Raw genomic sequence first — 15,799 nt, forward strand, 5'->3', positions numbered from 1 at the left:
TTACTTTTTTGCACAAAAAAATTATTGGATGAAAATGATCAAAAATCTATATTGCTATTAATTTAATTCAATCAAAGTCCAAATTATTAAGTCTTTTTCGTTATAAAATTAAAAATAATACTTTTTTAATAAAAAAATTAAAATTGAGAATCAAATAGTATATCGGAAATGCATTATAAATGTGAATATGAAATGTGGAGTAGCAATTTTAAAAATATTCACGAGAAAACAGAAAATACCCATATTTTGAGACTATTTTAACTTATTTTTAATGTTTTTATTGTGTTTAATAAAATAATCACCAAGGCGCAAAAATATCAGAGCTATTTATTCGAAACGCTTCTTCTTTCCAAAACCCTAAACACAGAAATTCTCAAATTGAAAGAGCATATCTCTGTTTTTGTGTATATATATCTATATATTCAGTGATAGACTTTGTAAATTTCGATTATCCGTTAAATTTCGTTAATTTGAAGAGTTTTAAGCATCTTTAGCAATGGTGGCTGAAATCGAAGGCGATGGGCTGAAGAAGCTAGAGTATTTGTCGTTAGTTTCCAAAGTATGTACGGAGCTGGAAACGCATTTAGGTTTTGGGGATAAAGTGTTGGCGGAGTTCATCACGGAGATGGGTAGGAATTGCGAGACGGTGGACGAATTCGATGCCAAATTGAAGGAGAATGGGGCGGAAATGCCCGATTATTTTGTCCGCACGCTTCTTACCATTATTCACGCGATTCTTCCGCCGAAGCAGAAGTCGAAATCGGAGAAGGGATCGAAGGAGGGGGGTGATGAGCCGTTTACAGCTTTGAAGATCAAGGATGGGAGGGAGAGGGTGAAGGAGCTGGAGAAGGAGATTGAAGAGGAGGTGAAAGGGCGTAGGAGACTGGAGGGGAATGATGAGGAAGATAGGTATAGGAATCGGGACAGAGATGGTGATAGGAGAGAGAGAAGACATGACCGAGATCGAGATAGAGATAGGGAAAGGGTTCGACATGGGGATAGAGAGGATCGAGGTAGGCATGGGGATAGGGAGGAGAGAGGTAGGCATAGGGGTAGGGAGGAGAGGGGTGTTGATGGAGATAGGGATGGTTATGGCGATGAGAGAGGTAGGCAAAGGAACGGTGGCAGGGATAGGAATCGAGGAGGAGAACGGAATTGGAGGAATGAATATGATGAAGAGAGGGATGACGAGAACAGAGAAGCGAGGAAGGGGAAGGATAGCCAGTCGGATGAGCCGGAATTGTACAAGGTTTACAAAGGAAGGGTTTCGAGGGTGATGGATAAGGGGTGTTTTGTTCAGTTTCATGATTTTAAAGGGAAGGAGGGTCTGGTACATGTGTCTCAGTTGGCAACACGTAGGATTTCTAATGCCAAGGATGTAGTGAAGCGAGACCAAGAGGTCTACGTGAAGGTTATCTCGGTTAGTGGGAGTAATCTGAGTTTGTCAATGAGGGATGTTGATCAGAACAGTGGAAAGGATTTGTTGCCCTTGAAGAGGAGTGAGACAGATGATGGTATGACGGCCAACCCTTCGGGTAGGAATGATGGTGGAGGGATGGGGAGTAGGATTGGCCTGTCCGGTATCAGGATAACAGAGGAAGTTGATGCTGTGCCATCGCGGAGACCACTGAAGAAGATGAGTTCACCCGAGCGATGGGAGGCTAAGCAGCTAGTGGCTTCTGGTGTTATGAGCGTAAAGGATTATCCTATGTTTGATGATGAGGGAGATGGGATGATGTATCAGGAAGAAGGTGGAGATGAGGAGCTTGAGGTTGAGTTGAATGATGATGAACCTGCTTTCTTGCAGGGTCAGAGTAGGTATTCCATTGACATGTCCCCTGTGAAGATATTCAAGAATCCTGAGGGGTCCTTGAGCCGTGCAGCAGCGCTTCAATCCGCTCTGATAAAGGAAAGGAGGGAGGTTAGGGAGCAACAACAGCGAACCATGCTGGATTCCATCCCAAAGGATCTCAATCGTCCTTGGGAAGACCCAATGCCAGAAACAGGTGAGCGGCATCTTGCTCAGGAACTGAGAGGTGTTGGTTTGTCTGCATATGACATGCCTGAGTGGAAGAAAGATGCATATGGAAAAGCTCTAACTTTTGGACAAAGATCAAAGCTTTCCATTCAGGAACAGAGACAGAGTCTACCCATCTACAAGTTAAAGAAGGAGCTGGTTCAGGCTGTTCATGAAAATCAGCTCCTGGTTGTTATTGGTGAAACGGGGTCAGGAAAGACGACTCAGGTCACACAATATCTCGCTGAGGCAGGTTACACCACTAAGGGAAAAATTGGATGCACTCAGCCTCGAAGAGTGGCTGCAATGTCTGTGGCAAAGAGGGTTGCTGAGGAATTTGGTTGTCGTCTGGGTGAAGAGGTCGGGTATGCAATCCGTTTTGAGGATTGCACCAGTCCAGAGACTGTAATCAAGTACATGACTGATGGTATGCTTCTGAGAGAGATTCTGATAGACGAAGATTTATCTCAGTACTCAGTGATAATGCTTGATGAAGCTCACGAGAGGACCATTCACACAGACGTCCTTTTTGGATTACTGAAGCAGCTTGTAAAACGAAGGCCCGACCTTCGTCTGATTGTCACGTCTGCAACTTTGGACGCGGAGAAGTTCTCCGGATATTTCTTCAACTGTAACATCTTCACCATTCCAGGTAGAACTTTTCCAGTAGAAATACTGTATACCAAGCAGCCGGAAAGTGATTATCTGGATGCATCATTGATCACTGTGTTACAGATTCATTTGACTGAACCTGAAGGTGATATACTTCTGTTCTTGACTGGTCAAGAAGAGATTGATTATGCTTGTCAATGTCTCTATGAGAGAATGAAGGGTCTAGGGAAAAATGTTCCGGAGCTGATTATTTTACCTGTATACAGTGCTCTGCCTAGTGAAATGCAGTCCAGGATTTTTGATCCTGCACCTCCAGGAAAGAGGAAAGTCGTTGTTGCGACCAATATAGCTGAAGCTTCTTTGACTATTGACGGAATATTTTATGTTATTGATCCCGGGTTTGCTAAGCAAAACGTATACAATCCTAAACAAGGGCTTGACTCTTTGGTGATAACTCCAATCTCACAAGCGTCTGCGAAACAAAGGGCTGGGCGTGCTGGGCGTACAGGACCAGGAAAGTGCTATCGCCTCTATACAGAGAGTGCATTCCACAATGAGATGTCTCCCACCACAGTTCCAGAGATACAAAGGATTAATCTTGGAATGACTACTCTTAACTTGAAAGCTATGGGTATAAATGATCTGTTGTCTTTTGATTTCATGGACCCCCCTACACCTCAGGCTCTCATTTCTGCCATGGAGCAGCTATACAGTTTAGGAGCTCTGGATGAAGAGGGTCTTCTAACTAAGTTGGGTAGGAAAATGGCTGAATTTCCGTTGGATCCTCCGCTGTCCAAAATGCTTCTTGCCAGTGTGGATCTTGGTTGCAGTGATGAGATTCTTACCATTATTGCAATGATTCAAACTGGAAATATATTCTACCGGCCACGAGAAAAACAGGCTCAAGCGGATCAGAAAAGAGCAAAGTTTTTCCAGCCGGAAGGAGACCATTTGACTCTACTTGCTGTTTATGAGGCATGGAAAGCAAAAAATTTCTCTGGTCCATGGTGCTTTGAGAATTTTGTTCAGTCACGATCACTGAGGAGGGCACAGGATGTGAGGAAGCAGCTTCTCTCCATCATGGACAAGTATGTATCTCTATTCTTCTTCTTTCTTCAATTGCCTTTATGCAATTTTGTTATTACTTATTGGTTGGTTTAAGTTTAATACAAGTATGGTCTTGTAATTATGCTAAACTTTTGTATTTACTTTGATTCATTCTTTGTATCCTATAGTTTTTAGAATTTAATGATCTATATGATTATTAATCTCTTTTTTGAATTATCATAACTTGTTTAACTAGGCTCTTAAAAATTGTACTCCCTTTCAAGATGACCACCTTTCCTTTGTAATTTGTCTCTACTAAAGTTTTCTCTCTTCATTATAACACCAAGTACCTTTACTATCTCTACTTTAGCAAGAAAGTGGCCATTTTGAATGGGACGAGGGAGCAATAGACTTATTATGCTGGGAAATTGTGACTGACTAAAGTTATCTTGAATGCTTAACTTTTGTATTTGCTTGGTTTCCCATAGTTCTTTGAATTTAATGATTTGTATATGATTATTCATCTGTTTTTGAAATGTACTACCTAAGCTCCATTCAAGATATGTATCTTTCCTCTTTCCTTATTTAGAATAAAATTTGTCTTTTCTCCCTCTTTATTAAAATACCCATCTACCTTTACTATCTCTACTTTAATACACTAAACAATTCCACCTAAAATTGTGTGTCATTCAAGAAAATGGCAATCTTGAATGAGATGTAGAGAGTAATAGACTTCTTTGGGAAGTCTTCGCTGGGGAAACGTGACTAAAGTTTTCATTGATCACTGTGTCTCTGGACCAATATTATTATCTTTTTAGTCTCTGAACTAAGATTTCTATCCATTGAAAACCTCTGAGAATAAGCTGAGACTAGCTGTAAGATTTACATGTTTTTTTTTGTGGTTTTCTTATGTGTATATGAGCTGTATATGCCTCTGACTGTCTCACTGTAACTTATCATAAGTCTCTTGCATGCAAAAATGCACTTATGCAAATTTCTAATTTCTAATTTTGCTGTATTAACAGGTACAAACTGGATGTTGTGAGTGCTGGTAAGAATTTTGCAAAAATACGGAAGGCTATAGGTGCTGGTTTCTTTTTCCATGCTGCTAGGAAGGATCCACAAGAAGGCTACAGAACACTTGTTGAGAACCAACCGGTGTATATACATCCAAGCAGTGCTTTGTTCCAGAGACAACCCGACTGGGTTATTTACCACGAATTGGTGATGACCACCAAGGAGTATATGCGCGAGGTGACTGTCATAGATCCAAAGTGGTTGGTTGAACTTGCTCCAAGGTTCTTCAAAGTGTCAGATCCTACGAAAATGAGCAAGCGCAAGAGACAAGAGCGCATTGAGCCACTCTACGACAGATATCACGAACCAAACTCTTGGCGTTTAAGCAAAAGGCGTGCTTAGTCTGTCTTTGTTCGGTACTTTTTTGTTGGCTAGTTTTTCATGGACTTGTTTCCGACTGTTTATGAGATTGTATGCCAGAAGTGCTGCTGACCTTTGAGATTGTATACCAGAAGGGCTGCTAACGGTCCATACAATTTTTATTATTTGTTCCCTAAATAATAGACTTTGGGGACATCGACCCAGATTTTAGTGTGAAATTGGTAAAGTATGAAAGATTTTAGTGTGAAATTGGTAAAGTACGAAAGAGAAACAGAAATATGAGAACCACATCATTAGTAGAATGTATGGTGAAAGAGTTTACTAAAATAGAATTCCATAGTTTTGGAGGATAGATTAAAATGACAAAAATGGATTACTACATTTTTGGGACGAAGAAAGTATATTCAAGTTAAATTCGTCGGAAGCTGCCCAAGGGAGAGTTAGTTTTTGATGGGCATAATTTACAGGGAACAATATTTGTATAATAATTTCTCTATCCTATCTAAACTCGAGTATTTCTGTATTATACAGTTTGTTTAAGTGGAGAAACAATAAAGTAGAGATAATAATATTTCTATTTTGATTAAGAACAAATTGATAAATAAATGACTACTAAAAATGGTCAAATTCTAATTTGTTTCACATTTTTCAAATGAACTCTAAAAATAAGTCACAAAGTTTGAAATTTTCGCAATTATCTCATTCTTTTGTTTTTCGGCGAATTACTAGTTGACGTGGCAGCCAATTTAAAACACGTGGGTAAAACGACATGGTGCAAAATAACTACGTCTAATTAAGTTCCTTTCTTCTCTATATAGTACTATATGTATTGTGTTTTTTGAAAGGATCTCAATGTATATTCTCGAATAAAAAATCACATGGAAAAAATCTTGTCTCAAATTGAACATAGGCCATAAATTACTTTTGATAAGATAAACCAATATAAATGGCATGGCCTCCTCAACTAGGGATGTCAATCGGGCCGGCCCACCGGGTTTCGGGCCAACCCTACTCGGGTTGCGGGCCAATCGGGTGCGGGCTAATCGGGTTGAGATTTTTTCGGGTTATAAAAGTTCAACCCTAACCCTAAACGCTCGGGTTTCGGGCTGGCCCAGCGGGTTAATCGGGTTGCTACCGATAAAATTAACATGCGATTAATCCAATAAATAATGACGAAAATTAGTTATATTTATAAAATATAAATATTTAGTTATGATAAGTTTGAGATTTATACTTAAACTCAAACACAAACATGATCAAATACTAATATTTGAGATTTGTGTAAAATAAAACATAAATTTAAATATTTTAAAGCATGTTTTAAAACATGTTTATAAATTTAAATATTTATTAATGAATAAGAAGTTTCTAATTTATTTATTTTTTATTATATTAATAAAAATTTAATATATAATTTATATGTTTAATATAAAATTGAATGTTATTTTTTTAGTTATCTATATTATAAAAATAATCAATGAAATTGTCCAATTCGGAGTCAAACAAATAGAACAATAGAAATTTTATCGGGTTTTCGGGCCAGCCCATCGGGTTTTCGGGTCTGACCCTAACGGGTTACGGGTTAATCGGGTGCGGGCTAATCGGGTTGTAATTTTATCGGGCTAGAAATTTTCAACCCTAACCCTATAAATTTGGCGGGTTATTCGGGTCAGCCCACGGGTTGCGGGCTGCATTGACATCCCTATCCTCAACCATCTCCTTTCATCAATTCATTTCCCACTATTTTTCTTTTCCGAATCCTACTTTTAAATCAACATATTTCCTAAAATAAATACAGCGATGACTTCGAATTTGATGCTCACACACACATCATTTCCGAACAAGAATCCACGAGTCACATTTTCTTCATCCCTCAACCCCCGAATTAAGTTCAGAACCAACCTCGTCGTAGCTGAAAGCCCAGGTCACAAAATCTAATCTTTGAATGAATTAATGAATTTAATTTTTAGCAAAACGAGTGAAAGATTCTATTTTGCAGCATATGTTCATATAAATGCATATCTCTATTTGAATTTGTTTAATATACATCAGCATCAGTATGTAGTTGTGTTGCTGTTGCAGACTGAGGGAGTGAAGTATTGTAAGGTTTGATTGGTTTGTGTAGAATAGAACTTGTTGAGAAATGGTTGCTCAAATTGTGAAGAACAGACCAATATTGTACAGCTTCAACATTGGACAAAATAATTCTTTTTTTTTTAATTTTTTTTTCTGGTAAAAGGATCTGAATCATGGATTAGTCACTCATCCCCCTAAGTAGGTGAGGGTGTGTGAGTCTGGTTTTAGAGTGCTATTCATTTGTCCCTCAAGCTACATTGGCTTCAAATCATAATGCACTTTCCATGATTCCCTTAATGTGTTTATTTTGGGCAGTTTGGATTTCGACACTAACATGTACCAAGCCATCTCCACTTCAAGTGCGATTGCTTCACTTCAGTGGTGGCGCAGTGTAGTCATTTGATACTGATAAAAAGAACCTCGATTGGCGTTAAACTGTGGAGGTTTTTGTGCATCGATAAAGTTTATCAGCGTTATCCTAAGCAGAATCCATATGGCTTTAAAGAAGTCGAGAACTTGTACAAAATTTGAATAGTTGTCTTAACTTGCCTAAGATCCCAATTTTATAATGTGTTTTTTATGCCTTTACTAGTGGTTTGATACTGTGTCATGATCATTACTAAAGAAACCATTTGACTTAAGTCTTTACTGATTTTCGTGCATATGAATTACGATGTTTCAGTAGGTATGCAGCAGAGAATAATAATACCAAACAAGCAAGGTCAAAAGCTTGTTGGTGTGTTTCATGACACTGGATCAGAAAAACTTGCGGTTTTATGCCATGGCTTTCGATCCTCAAAGGTTTGTAAGCTCGTTTAGTTCCTAAACTTGTTTGTATGCAATGATGGAGACTGTTCTAGTTCTGCTTGTACTAACCTGAAAGGGAGCTGAGTTTGCCTAATTTATCGGTTCATTCAAAATCTTTTTATCTGCAGGAGAGCAACATGATGGTAAACCTTGCTGCTGCTTTGGAAAAAGAAGGAATTAGTGCATTTCGCTTCGACTTTTCTGGAAACGGGTAAGCTCAAATGCATTAGGCATCCACATTTTTGCCTTGTGATATGGAAAGATTGGTTATGATCACACAAGAATACAAGAACAGAAGCTCGTAGAAATGTTTTATATTTCTGTTGTGAAACAAAACATTTCTTATATGTGTAGACTATTATCAGTATGACATTCTCTTTTTGTCTCCACTGTAAGGTGGAATTGATTGCTAGGTTGTTTATTTTGGATATCTTGGTTTCATGTTCTTAGTGGATATGCAGGGAAAGTGAAGGCCCCTTCGAGTATGGTAACTACGCAGGTGAGACAGAAGACTTGAGGTCTGTCGTTGAATACTTCACTGGAGTAGAACGTGTACCGGCTGTTGTTCTAGGGCATAGTAAAGGTATGCAATTACTAACTACATGCGAGATGGACTAGTAACTGTAACAAAGATAAGGCCGCGAACTCCAATTGTGGAATGAGTTTGCAATACTCAGCCTGAATTACAAAACAGATCCACTTTAGTGTCTCTCAGTACCTAGTGAGTCAGTCTCGTATCCTTACCAGCAGATTGCACGTAACTTTTATAGTTAATTGGGAAATAGTAGGAATCGTTTCTACTTATGCGCTACATTACCATTTCTAATTAGAAAATCTGATGAAATCTTGAATGTGCCCCCCCCCCCCCCACACTTTTCCTGATCTCGCTTCTACTTGGAAAATGATTCGTTTGCGTAAATTTCCTATTTCTGCGCATTGCAGGTGGCAGCGTTGTCCTCCTTTATGCATCCAAGTATCATGATATAGGTGCCGTTGTTAATGTCTGTGGCCGTTATGATCTCAAAAGTGGTCTCGAAAGACGCCTTGGTGCAAATTTCATGGAAACGCTGAAGAAGGATGGCTACATTGATGTCAAAACTAAATCAGGTTTCCTCCGCATTTTCCTTTTCTTTGCTTTCACCAAGAGATTTATGCACTCGAAATAGTTGAATGCCTCAATGCCGTGCTAAATGAAGTGTTTCGTATAGGGGCTGTAAGTTATCGAGTCACGGAGAAGAGTTTACTGGAGCGAGTGAATACCAACATGCATGAGGCATGCCTTAAAATCGACAAGGGTTGCAAGTAAGTATGATGTTACATTTCCTTCGAGTTTACATTATGCAGAAAAGTAATGGTAAGTTTTCGAAACATGCATACAGAGTGTTGACAGTTCACGGATCAGCAGACGAAACGATCCCAGTAAACGACGCTCTAGAGTTTGCAAAGATTATACCAAACCACGAGCTGCAGATAATCGAAGGAGCTGATCATAAGTACAGTTCACATCAGGACGAATTGACTTCGGTAGTTCTGCGTTTCGTAAAGGAATCCTTGCAGTAGAGTGAACATCTCAGCAAAATGCTTATTGTTGTTAGATCAAACATCAAAATTCGAATTTTGGACCAACTCAAGGTAATAAGAATAAGCTGTCAATCTGTTTGAATTATTTGTTTGATAATGTACATTGTTCGCAATGATTATGAGGGGGTTTTGCATCGCTGGTGAAATAAAATACGAGATCTATCTGTTTGAAATAAAATACCTTGATATATTGCATCTATACAACTATCTAATTATTAACGGGCATCATTGCATAGGCCGATAGTCTGTTTTCCAATAAAAAAAATCACGTTTTGGTGATGCAGACGGGTCATGAGAGGATTTGGTGTTGCAGTATCCTTTTTTCCTCGGAGGCAGCATCGGATTATCCCCACCAAGCAATGGAGTGTTCAGCAGGAGTCCTTCGAGGGGTTGTCATGCCACGTCTTGCAAGAAGAGCACGTTTTGCAGCATTTTCTTGTTTTCGCATCTTAGCAATTGCCTCCAACTCATGGTCAGAAATCTTTGGGGCTGGGAGATTTAACTTGTGCCTTTTTCGAACTGCTTCAGGATCAATAAGTTTATTTGCAGACGGAGCATCCCGCCTCTCTGCTATTTTACTTGTTGCGATGTCCTGCTTTCTCAAGCGAGCTTCTCTGTCAACTCTTCTTTCACCTTCCAGCTCCTCGATTGTTGTAGGAAACTTGACTAATACAGCAGGCCGACGATCTTCAGCAGCAATATCATAAAAGCCAGGTGGTGGTCTCTTCTGAAAAAGGAATTTCAGCAGTGTAATCAATTCCTCCTGATCTCTTTCTCTTGCTATGGCTAATTCCAGCAGCTTTAAGCTCTCTTGTTTTCTGCAATGAAGCAAGCCTCCGAGCCTCTTCAAGCTGTTTCTCTCTGGCCTTCCTTTTTGCCTTCTTACCCCTAGTATTGGCTAACCGAGCCCGAGCCTCAGAAAGCATCTGCTTTTCATCTTCATCCATATCTACCGGATCAGGACGAGCAGGCTTCCTTTCCGAATTGGGGTCAATCAATTTTCTAGGGTCATCATAGTTGCCATCCTTGGCACAGGCTGCATCCAAAAGCTTTTCGCATCTCTCCAAGCACTGTGAAGGATTACACCCAACAACGGGGGCAATGAGTTTCGCTGAATGTAATAACTTCTCATCTTCTTCTCGCGTCGACTCAATCTGCAATATCACGGAAGGAAGTGGATTAGTTCCGGCCGGTTCACAAACAACGACAGTTAACAACTACTATAACATTCAAGGAGTAATTTTTATGCATAAATGTCTACTACTAGTACAAGATTGTCATTGTCACATAGTATAATCATCCCACATCTACTCCAATTTCCAAATATTTCTATCAAATCTGATACAGATAACACAACACAACCAGCAGCAAAATTGAATTAGCAATCAATCAAATACAAAACACATAAAAAAAAGCAGGAAACCATCAAATACTAGCATAGATCAATCAAGTAATCAGAATATCAGATATAAACAACAAAACATAACAAATCTTGCTTTGGTAATCAGAGAATTTGGAACATACCTTTTTGATTGAGGGAGCCAGGTAATCATACCAGCGGGCCTTACACTCTTCGGCCGACTTCCTCGGCAACACAGAAGAAATTCTTGCCCATTGATTCATATTTCATAATGCCAGCCTTCACAATTTCATCTTCCGTGTTCTTCCACATTCTCAACTTCTTTCTTCTTCGCCGGGAATAGATAACCGAGGATCTTTTCCGGTGGCCGGAATTTTGATGAAGAAGAGGGAAAGGATTTCGAGGTTTAGGGATTTCGAGGGAATTTTGAAAAGAGGGAAAGCGTGGGAATGAAGAGAGTCCGTTTGGGACAATTATTTATAATACACTCATTATTTTTAAATATGGAAATTTTCCATGTAGAAATTAACATACTATTTTAAAATATGGAAATTTTCATACCCACATCTATATATACGTATTAACTCAATTATTGAAAGCAACATAAAATTTCCTTCAAATTTTCACGTATGTATGGAAAGAATTTTGTTTTATGCTAAAGATTCATCGTTTTTACTAAATAAATTACTTCATTCACAAAATGTAACAACACTATTAATGTGTGAAACAGATTTTAATTACATACGACAATGCGCAGAATTTGAAATACAAGACTAAATTACACACTGCACCAAGAAAGAAACTGTGTACTGTGGAGGGACTATCTTTGGGAGTTTAGGCAGTGGAGATGTTGCCGAGAGTCACCTTTTCATCACGAGCTCGTCTCGTTCGCCTCCTTTTGCCTCCACCAGACTCTGTCGATCTCGTGTAAAAATCATTCCACAACGCAAAGGCAGTTGCTAGAACCATGATGCGAAATCTTCTCTCACGTCGCCACATTCTCCCCATCTGTCTTCAGACGCTCGATTCCAAGGCCTCCACTCCATTGCCATGCTCACTCTTCATATCATCCTGTCCATTACCAAAAAGTATCAAAATCACGCGTTAAACAACACGGTGTTCGTGAGAAATCTGGCATTTGCTTCTGGTATTCCAAGAAAATAGCAAGAAGTCATACTAGTTCCTGCTTCATCTTCTCAATTCTTTCCTCGAGTTCTACAACGTGGTGTATCAGTGCCTGCATATCGTTCAATAGATTCCGTGTGAATAAACTTTCTCTATACGCCATCAAAAAATGTACTCCTAGTAGGTGTATTTTTTCAAGATACTACCTCACGCCGCTGAAGTTCAATGGAACGCGCAAACGCTTGCCTCTTCGTGAGGAGATTTTGGGGCCTAATGGCAGGAGGAGGACGGTAGTTCTTCCCACGATACACTAATATAACGCAGCCTTTAGGGGTTCTTTCAACAGACACCAACACTCCACCACTCTCGGCCTCCAGTGAGATCGCAATGTGCCTGACTTGTGCATAGGTTTTCCGTTCAACCAAAATCTTTACCAGCTCGCGATACCTCCAATGCAAGTGCATATTCTCGATAGTGCCACGAAATACTTCTCGCCTCCCTACATTGGTGAAAGAAGAGCATGAGATACACTTGAGTAGGATGGGCGAAACACAGAATGTGTGATTCTTACCTAGAACTAAATAAGGTTTCATGCTCGACCCAATCCTACGAAACAGTTGCCTTTCCTCATCGGTTAAGGTCTCCAGATCAGTGGGTAGTTCTTCTGGTTCTTGATTTTTCAGCACTTTTTCCAAAGTTTTCTCCGCATTTCTGATCTTCCCCTTTGCCTGCAGATATCTATTCAATCACAATTGTTCGAAAAAGAAAGTGTTTCAAATACAACGTATACGTACATGAGCTAGCTTCTTCTGAAGAGATTCGACCAAAGCAGCTTGTCTAGCAATAGCTGCATCTCTGAACATCTTCTCCTTTTCTGCGTCGTTAGGTTGGTTCCCCCACCGTGAAGTTGCTGCCACAGTTTCAGCCAGGGTCCCGGCAACTAATTGCTGCTTGGATGCTTTGGAGTTCGACTCAATCAGTGCAGCAGCTCCCTGCCGAGCCAGCTCCTCCTCATCCTGCTGGAAGCCTGTGCGCTTCTCCATTTCTACGAGTGCAGTTGAAACACGCGGTGGCAAGAAGTCGTTACCCCTGTATAAGACAATATACTCTTTGTTCCTCGAAAGTAGCGTTCCTCCCGTCAATATCTGCAAAATTGATTCAAATCATTAACTAAACAAAAAAAAGAAACATAGAAATGCTAATAAAATGTGAGGTATGCATCCCAACCTTGAGTTCTTCAGCCATCCTTTCGTTGTTGGTATTGAGAACACCACGTTTAATGACTATTTTCGCGATAGCACTTTTTTCCCACAACTTCACCATGGCTGCAGCAAGACCTTGTAGCTGTCGGCTCCTCCCTAAATCCACAAGCAAACAGAGCACCAATAAAAAGCAACAACAGCAACGATAGTTTGATTTAATATGCCACGATCATAGGTCTTATATATATACCTAGGGCAAAGTGTGGAGGCATTGCCCTTGCTGCCCTACGCAAGAACGTCATTCCTTTATCACGCAACGTTCTCCTACTCCCATGAGGTAGAAGTCTGTACGGAGTCTTGTACCCAGGAACAACAGCCGGAAGCAAGTCTGCATCAACAGGAATTGGTTCCCGACCCGTCCAGTCCATGAACCTAGGACCGAGCTCATCCAACAGAAGGTTCAGCTCGCTTAAATCCATTTGCTCTTCTTCAGATAAACTCTTAAAATAATCCGAACTATGTAGTCCAGACGACCGGGAAGCTCTATTTACGCGTTCAACGTTTTTATTAGAATCTTCTCCACAAGATCCTAATTCTTCAGCATCTGCGTGCTGGCTATACGATTTTACACAATCAAACTTGTAGGTGAGCCCTCTGTACAACACTACCGAACTCCCCGATCTCCATATCACCAAACCTCCAGTTCTACTCTGACATACAACACAATGCAGCTAAAATTATGCGAAGAAACTTAGCTTATCTATAAAAAACATGATCAAACTAACTACTACTTCAATGAACTCAAACATTTTTCTTATGCTAACAGCAACAAAGTCATATAATCATCAGCAAAACAATACGAAAGCAAGCAGCAAACCTCAAGAAAATCGTGCGTTCTCTTCATGTTCTTCGAAGGAGGCCCTTCGAACTTCAACTTGACGACCTCCTCGTCTTTCCACTTGTCATGGATTTCATACACTAACGCTTGTGTCACGCCAGCTGCTCCGACTTTGATCCTCTCCACCATCCTCAACGACACGTTCCTAAGCCTCTTCAGCTCGTGCTCGGGTATCGACCTCTCTGCTGAAACCGTTTTCCTATCCCTAAACCTGTCCTTCGTCACAGTTTCAACACTGTTCTTTCTCTTCCACGGAGATTTGCTTAAATCACCTCCACCAGCAGAGCTCTTAATATTATTTGCATTTCCACAAACAGTTGGCGGGTTCTCCATAACACTAGCACTGTTACCTCTCCCAGCTTCCAAATTCTCAAATTTTGGAGGTAATCCAATTGGGGCTTCATCCAATTCGCGGAATTTCCTTTCACTATCATCATATATCATCTTATCCTTCGCCAATTTAGTCCCATTTCCAACATTTTCTGCAAAATTCCTCGAACTATCAGCGATAAACACTTTCCTATTTCCACTTCCATGAGCCCAAGGAGCTGAATTCGACTTAATTTCTACACGAGCACGAACCGGCTCGCTTGAGCGAATGGTCCTTTTAGGTTCTTTCACAGAAGAAACATCGGATGAAAATTCTTGAACTTCTTCTAAATTCGTATCACCGATTTCTTGCTCTTGCCACGGGAAATTTTCCCGTAAAGAAGGCATTTTTTGGGACCATTTGTCGTGAACTTGCTGGAGAAAACTTGGCCTGGGTTTCCTCTTTTTGTTCTTCAGCAGATTGGGTTCGTTGTCGAATTGAACGGTCTGCTGACAGCAAGAAATTTTGAGTTTTTGAGCTCTACTTGAAGAGAGGGATCTTGGGTGATACAAAACAAAGAAGAGAGACTGTGGGGGAGAGGTGTTTGAAGAAGGGGATAAGAAGAAATTGGATGGCAGTGATGAAATCGCCATGGCGATGAGGTTTTGAGGTTTTACAAGATTTAACGATATTAATTTCTCAAAATATCAATCTGACCCTTCTACTTACCCTTATTTCTCAATTAACCCTTTTTTTTTGTTTTCGTTTTCGTTTTCGTTTGTTCCGTTTCCCCTAGGGCTGGGAACATATACCGAAATACCGAAATGCCGCACTTACCGTACCGACAGTTTTAGGTACGGTAAAGGTATGCATTTTGTATATACCGCGGTATACCGCGTTATACCGCATCATACCGCAGTTGCAGTATACCGTGTTGTTTGCGGTAAACCGCATATTGCGGTATATCGAAATCACGGTACAGTATACCGACAAAAGCGGTATGGTAACGATATCTAAATTTTGGTATACCGACTTTTCGGTATACCGCAATTGCGGTATACCGACAAAAGCGGTACGGTAAAGGTATGGTTTTTTGTCATACCGCACGGTATGGTACGGTATGCGATATGGCCATTTCGGCGCGATATACCGTACCGTTCCAACCCTGGTTTCCCCTGTACGAAATTGTAACTTTTTTTTACCGATCTATCGGTTGAATTTTAGGTGAATTCGGTGATGATAAGCCAATGAACATGCGACAACCTCGGTGACTCTAACAAGACGTTGTGTGTCTTAGTATAGAGAAATTCAGTAGACAACAATTGAGATTACTCAAATTTTATTTTAAATCATTATTTGTCTGCCC

The 15,799-nt window shown here is 40.1% G+C and overlaps 3 protein-coding genes and 1 pseudogene across 7 annotated transcripts; 2 read left to right on the plus strand and 2 right to left on the minus strand.

Annotated features, from left to right (window-relative positions):
- The first annotated feature begins 318 nt into the window (after positions 1 to 318).
- On the plus strand, positions 319 to 5,292 carry LOC121796274 (probable pre-mRNA-splicing factor ATP-dependent RNA helicase DEAH5). Its single transcript, XM_042195081.1, has 2 exons — positions 319 to 3,717; positions 4,702 to 5,292. Exons 1-2 carry the CDS (start codon positions 497 to 499, stop codon positions 5,093 to 5,095), a joined length of 3,615 nt encoding a protein of 1,204 aa, XP_042051015.1. The 5' UTR covers positions 319 to 496; the 3' UTR covers positions 5,096 to 5,292.
- A 1,530-nt stretch (positions 5,293 to 6,822) lies between these two features.
- LOC121796277 (putative uncharacterized protein YDL057W) lies at positions 6,823 to 9,971 on the plus strand. Of its 5 annotated transcripts, none has more exons than XR_006049726.1 (8): positions 6,823 to 6,998; positions 7,833 to 7,951; positions 8,086 to 8,168; positions 8,419 to 8,540; positions 8,900 to 9,064; positions 9,166 to 9,259; positions 9,337 to 9,589; positions 9,852 to 9,971. XR_006049726.1 is itself a non-coding variant. In XM_042195086.1 (8 exons), the coding sequence occupies exons 3-8, from the start codon at positions 7,838 to 7,840 to the stop codon at positions 9,515 to 9,517; spliced, it is 759 nt and encodes a 252-aa protein (XP_042051020.1). In that variant the 5' UTR covers positions 6,867 to 6,998; positions 7,466 to 7,593; positions 7,833 to 7,837; the 3' UTR covers positions 9,518 to 9,716. The 5 variants fall into 5 exon arrangements, 3 of the variants coding, with proteins under 3 accessions (XP_042051017.1, XP_042051018.1, XP_042051020.1); XR_006049725.1 differs by having other exon boundaries at positions 9,823 to 9,955; XM_042195086.1 differs by lacking the exon at positions 9,852 to 9,971 and adding an exon at positions 7,466 to 7,593 and having other exon boundaries at positions 6,867 to 6,998; positions 9,337 to 9,716.
- Positions 9,882 to 11,328, minus strand: LOC121796276 (annotated as a pseudogene).
- A 239-nt stretch (positions 11,329 to 11,567) lies between these two features.
- On the minus strand, positions 11,568 to 15,086 carry LOC121796278 (CRM-domain containing factor CFM3, chloroplastic/mitochondrial-like). The gene is made up of 8 exons (XM_042195087.1): positions 14,103 to 15,086; positions 13,476 to 13,935; positions 13,251 to 13,381; positions 12,818 to 13,168; positions 12,595 to 12,751; positions 12,230 to 12,522; positions 12,076 to 12,135; positions 11,568 to 11,969 (listed from the first exon to the last, which is right to left on the minus strand). Exons 1-8 carry the CDS (start codon positions 15,084 to 15,086, stop codon positions 11,913 to 11,915), a joined length of 2,493 nt encoding a protein of 830 aa, XP_042051021.1. The 3' UTR covers positions 11,568 to 11,912.
- Between the last annotated feature and the right edge of the window lie 713 nt (positions 15,087 to 15,799).

The sequence above is a fragment of the Salvia splendens genome, chromosome 3 (assembly GCF_004379255.2).
Source record: "Salvia splendens isolate huo1 chromosome 3, SspV2, whole genome shotgun sequence".
Lineage (NCBI taxonomy): Eukaryota > Viridiplantae > Streptophyta > Magnoliopsida > Lamiales > Lamiaceae > Salvia > Salvia splendens.

Bases quoted from the DNA above. Each gene is read 5' to 3' on its own strand.
- LOC121796274 (XM_042195081.1), top strand. From the start codon at position 497: ATGGTGGCTGAAATCGAAGGCGATGGGCTGAAGAAGCTAGAGTATTTG. The intron at 3,718-4,701 runs GTATGTATCTCT...CTGTATTAACAG, and splicing joins CTTCTCTCCATCATGGACAA to GTACAAACTGGATGTTGTGA.
- LOC121796277 (XM_042195083.1), top strand. From the start codon at position 6,875: ATGACTTCGAATTTGATGCTCACACACACATCATTTCCGAACAAGAAT. The intron at 7,952-8,085 runs GTTTGTAAGCTC...TTTTATCTGCAG, and splicing joins ATGGCTTTCGATCCTCAAAG to GAGAGCAACATGATGGTAAA. The intron at 9,260-9,336 runs GTAAGTATGATG...ACATGCATACAG, and splicing joins AAAATCGACAAGGGTTGCAA to AGTGTTGACAGTTCACGGAT.
- LOC121796278 (XM_042195087.1), bottom strand. From the start codon at position 15,086: ATGGCGATTTCATCACTGCCATCCAATTTCTTCTTATCCCCTTCTTCA. The intron at 13,936-14,102 runs GTTTGCTGCTTG...GTTGTATGTCAG, and splicing joins GAACGCACGATTTTCTTGAG to AGTAGAACTGGAGGTTTGGT. The intron at 13,169-13,250 runs GTTGGGATGCAT...TCAATTTTGCAG, and splicing joins GGATGGCTGAAGAACTCAAG to ATATTGACGGGAGGAACGCT.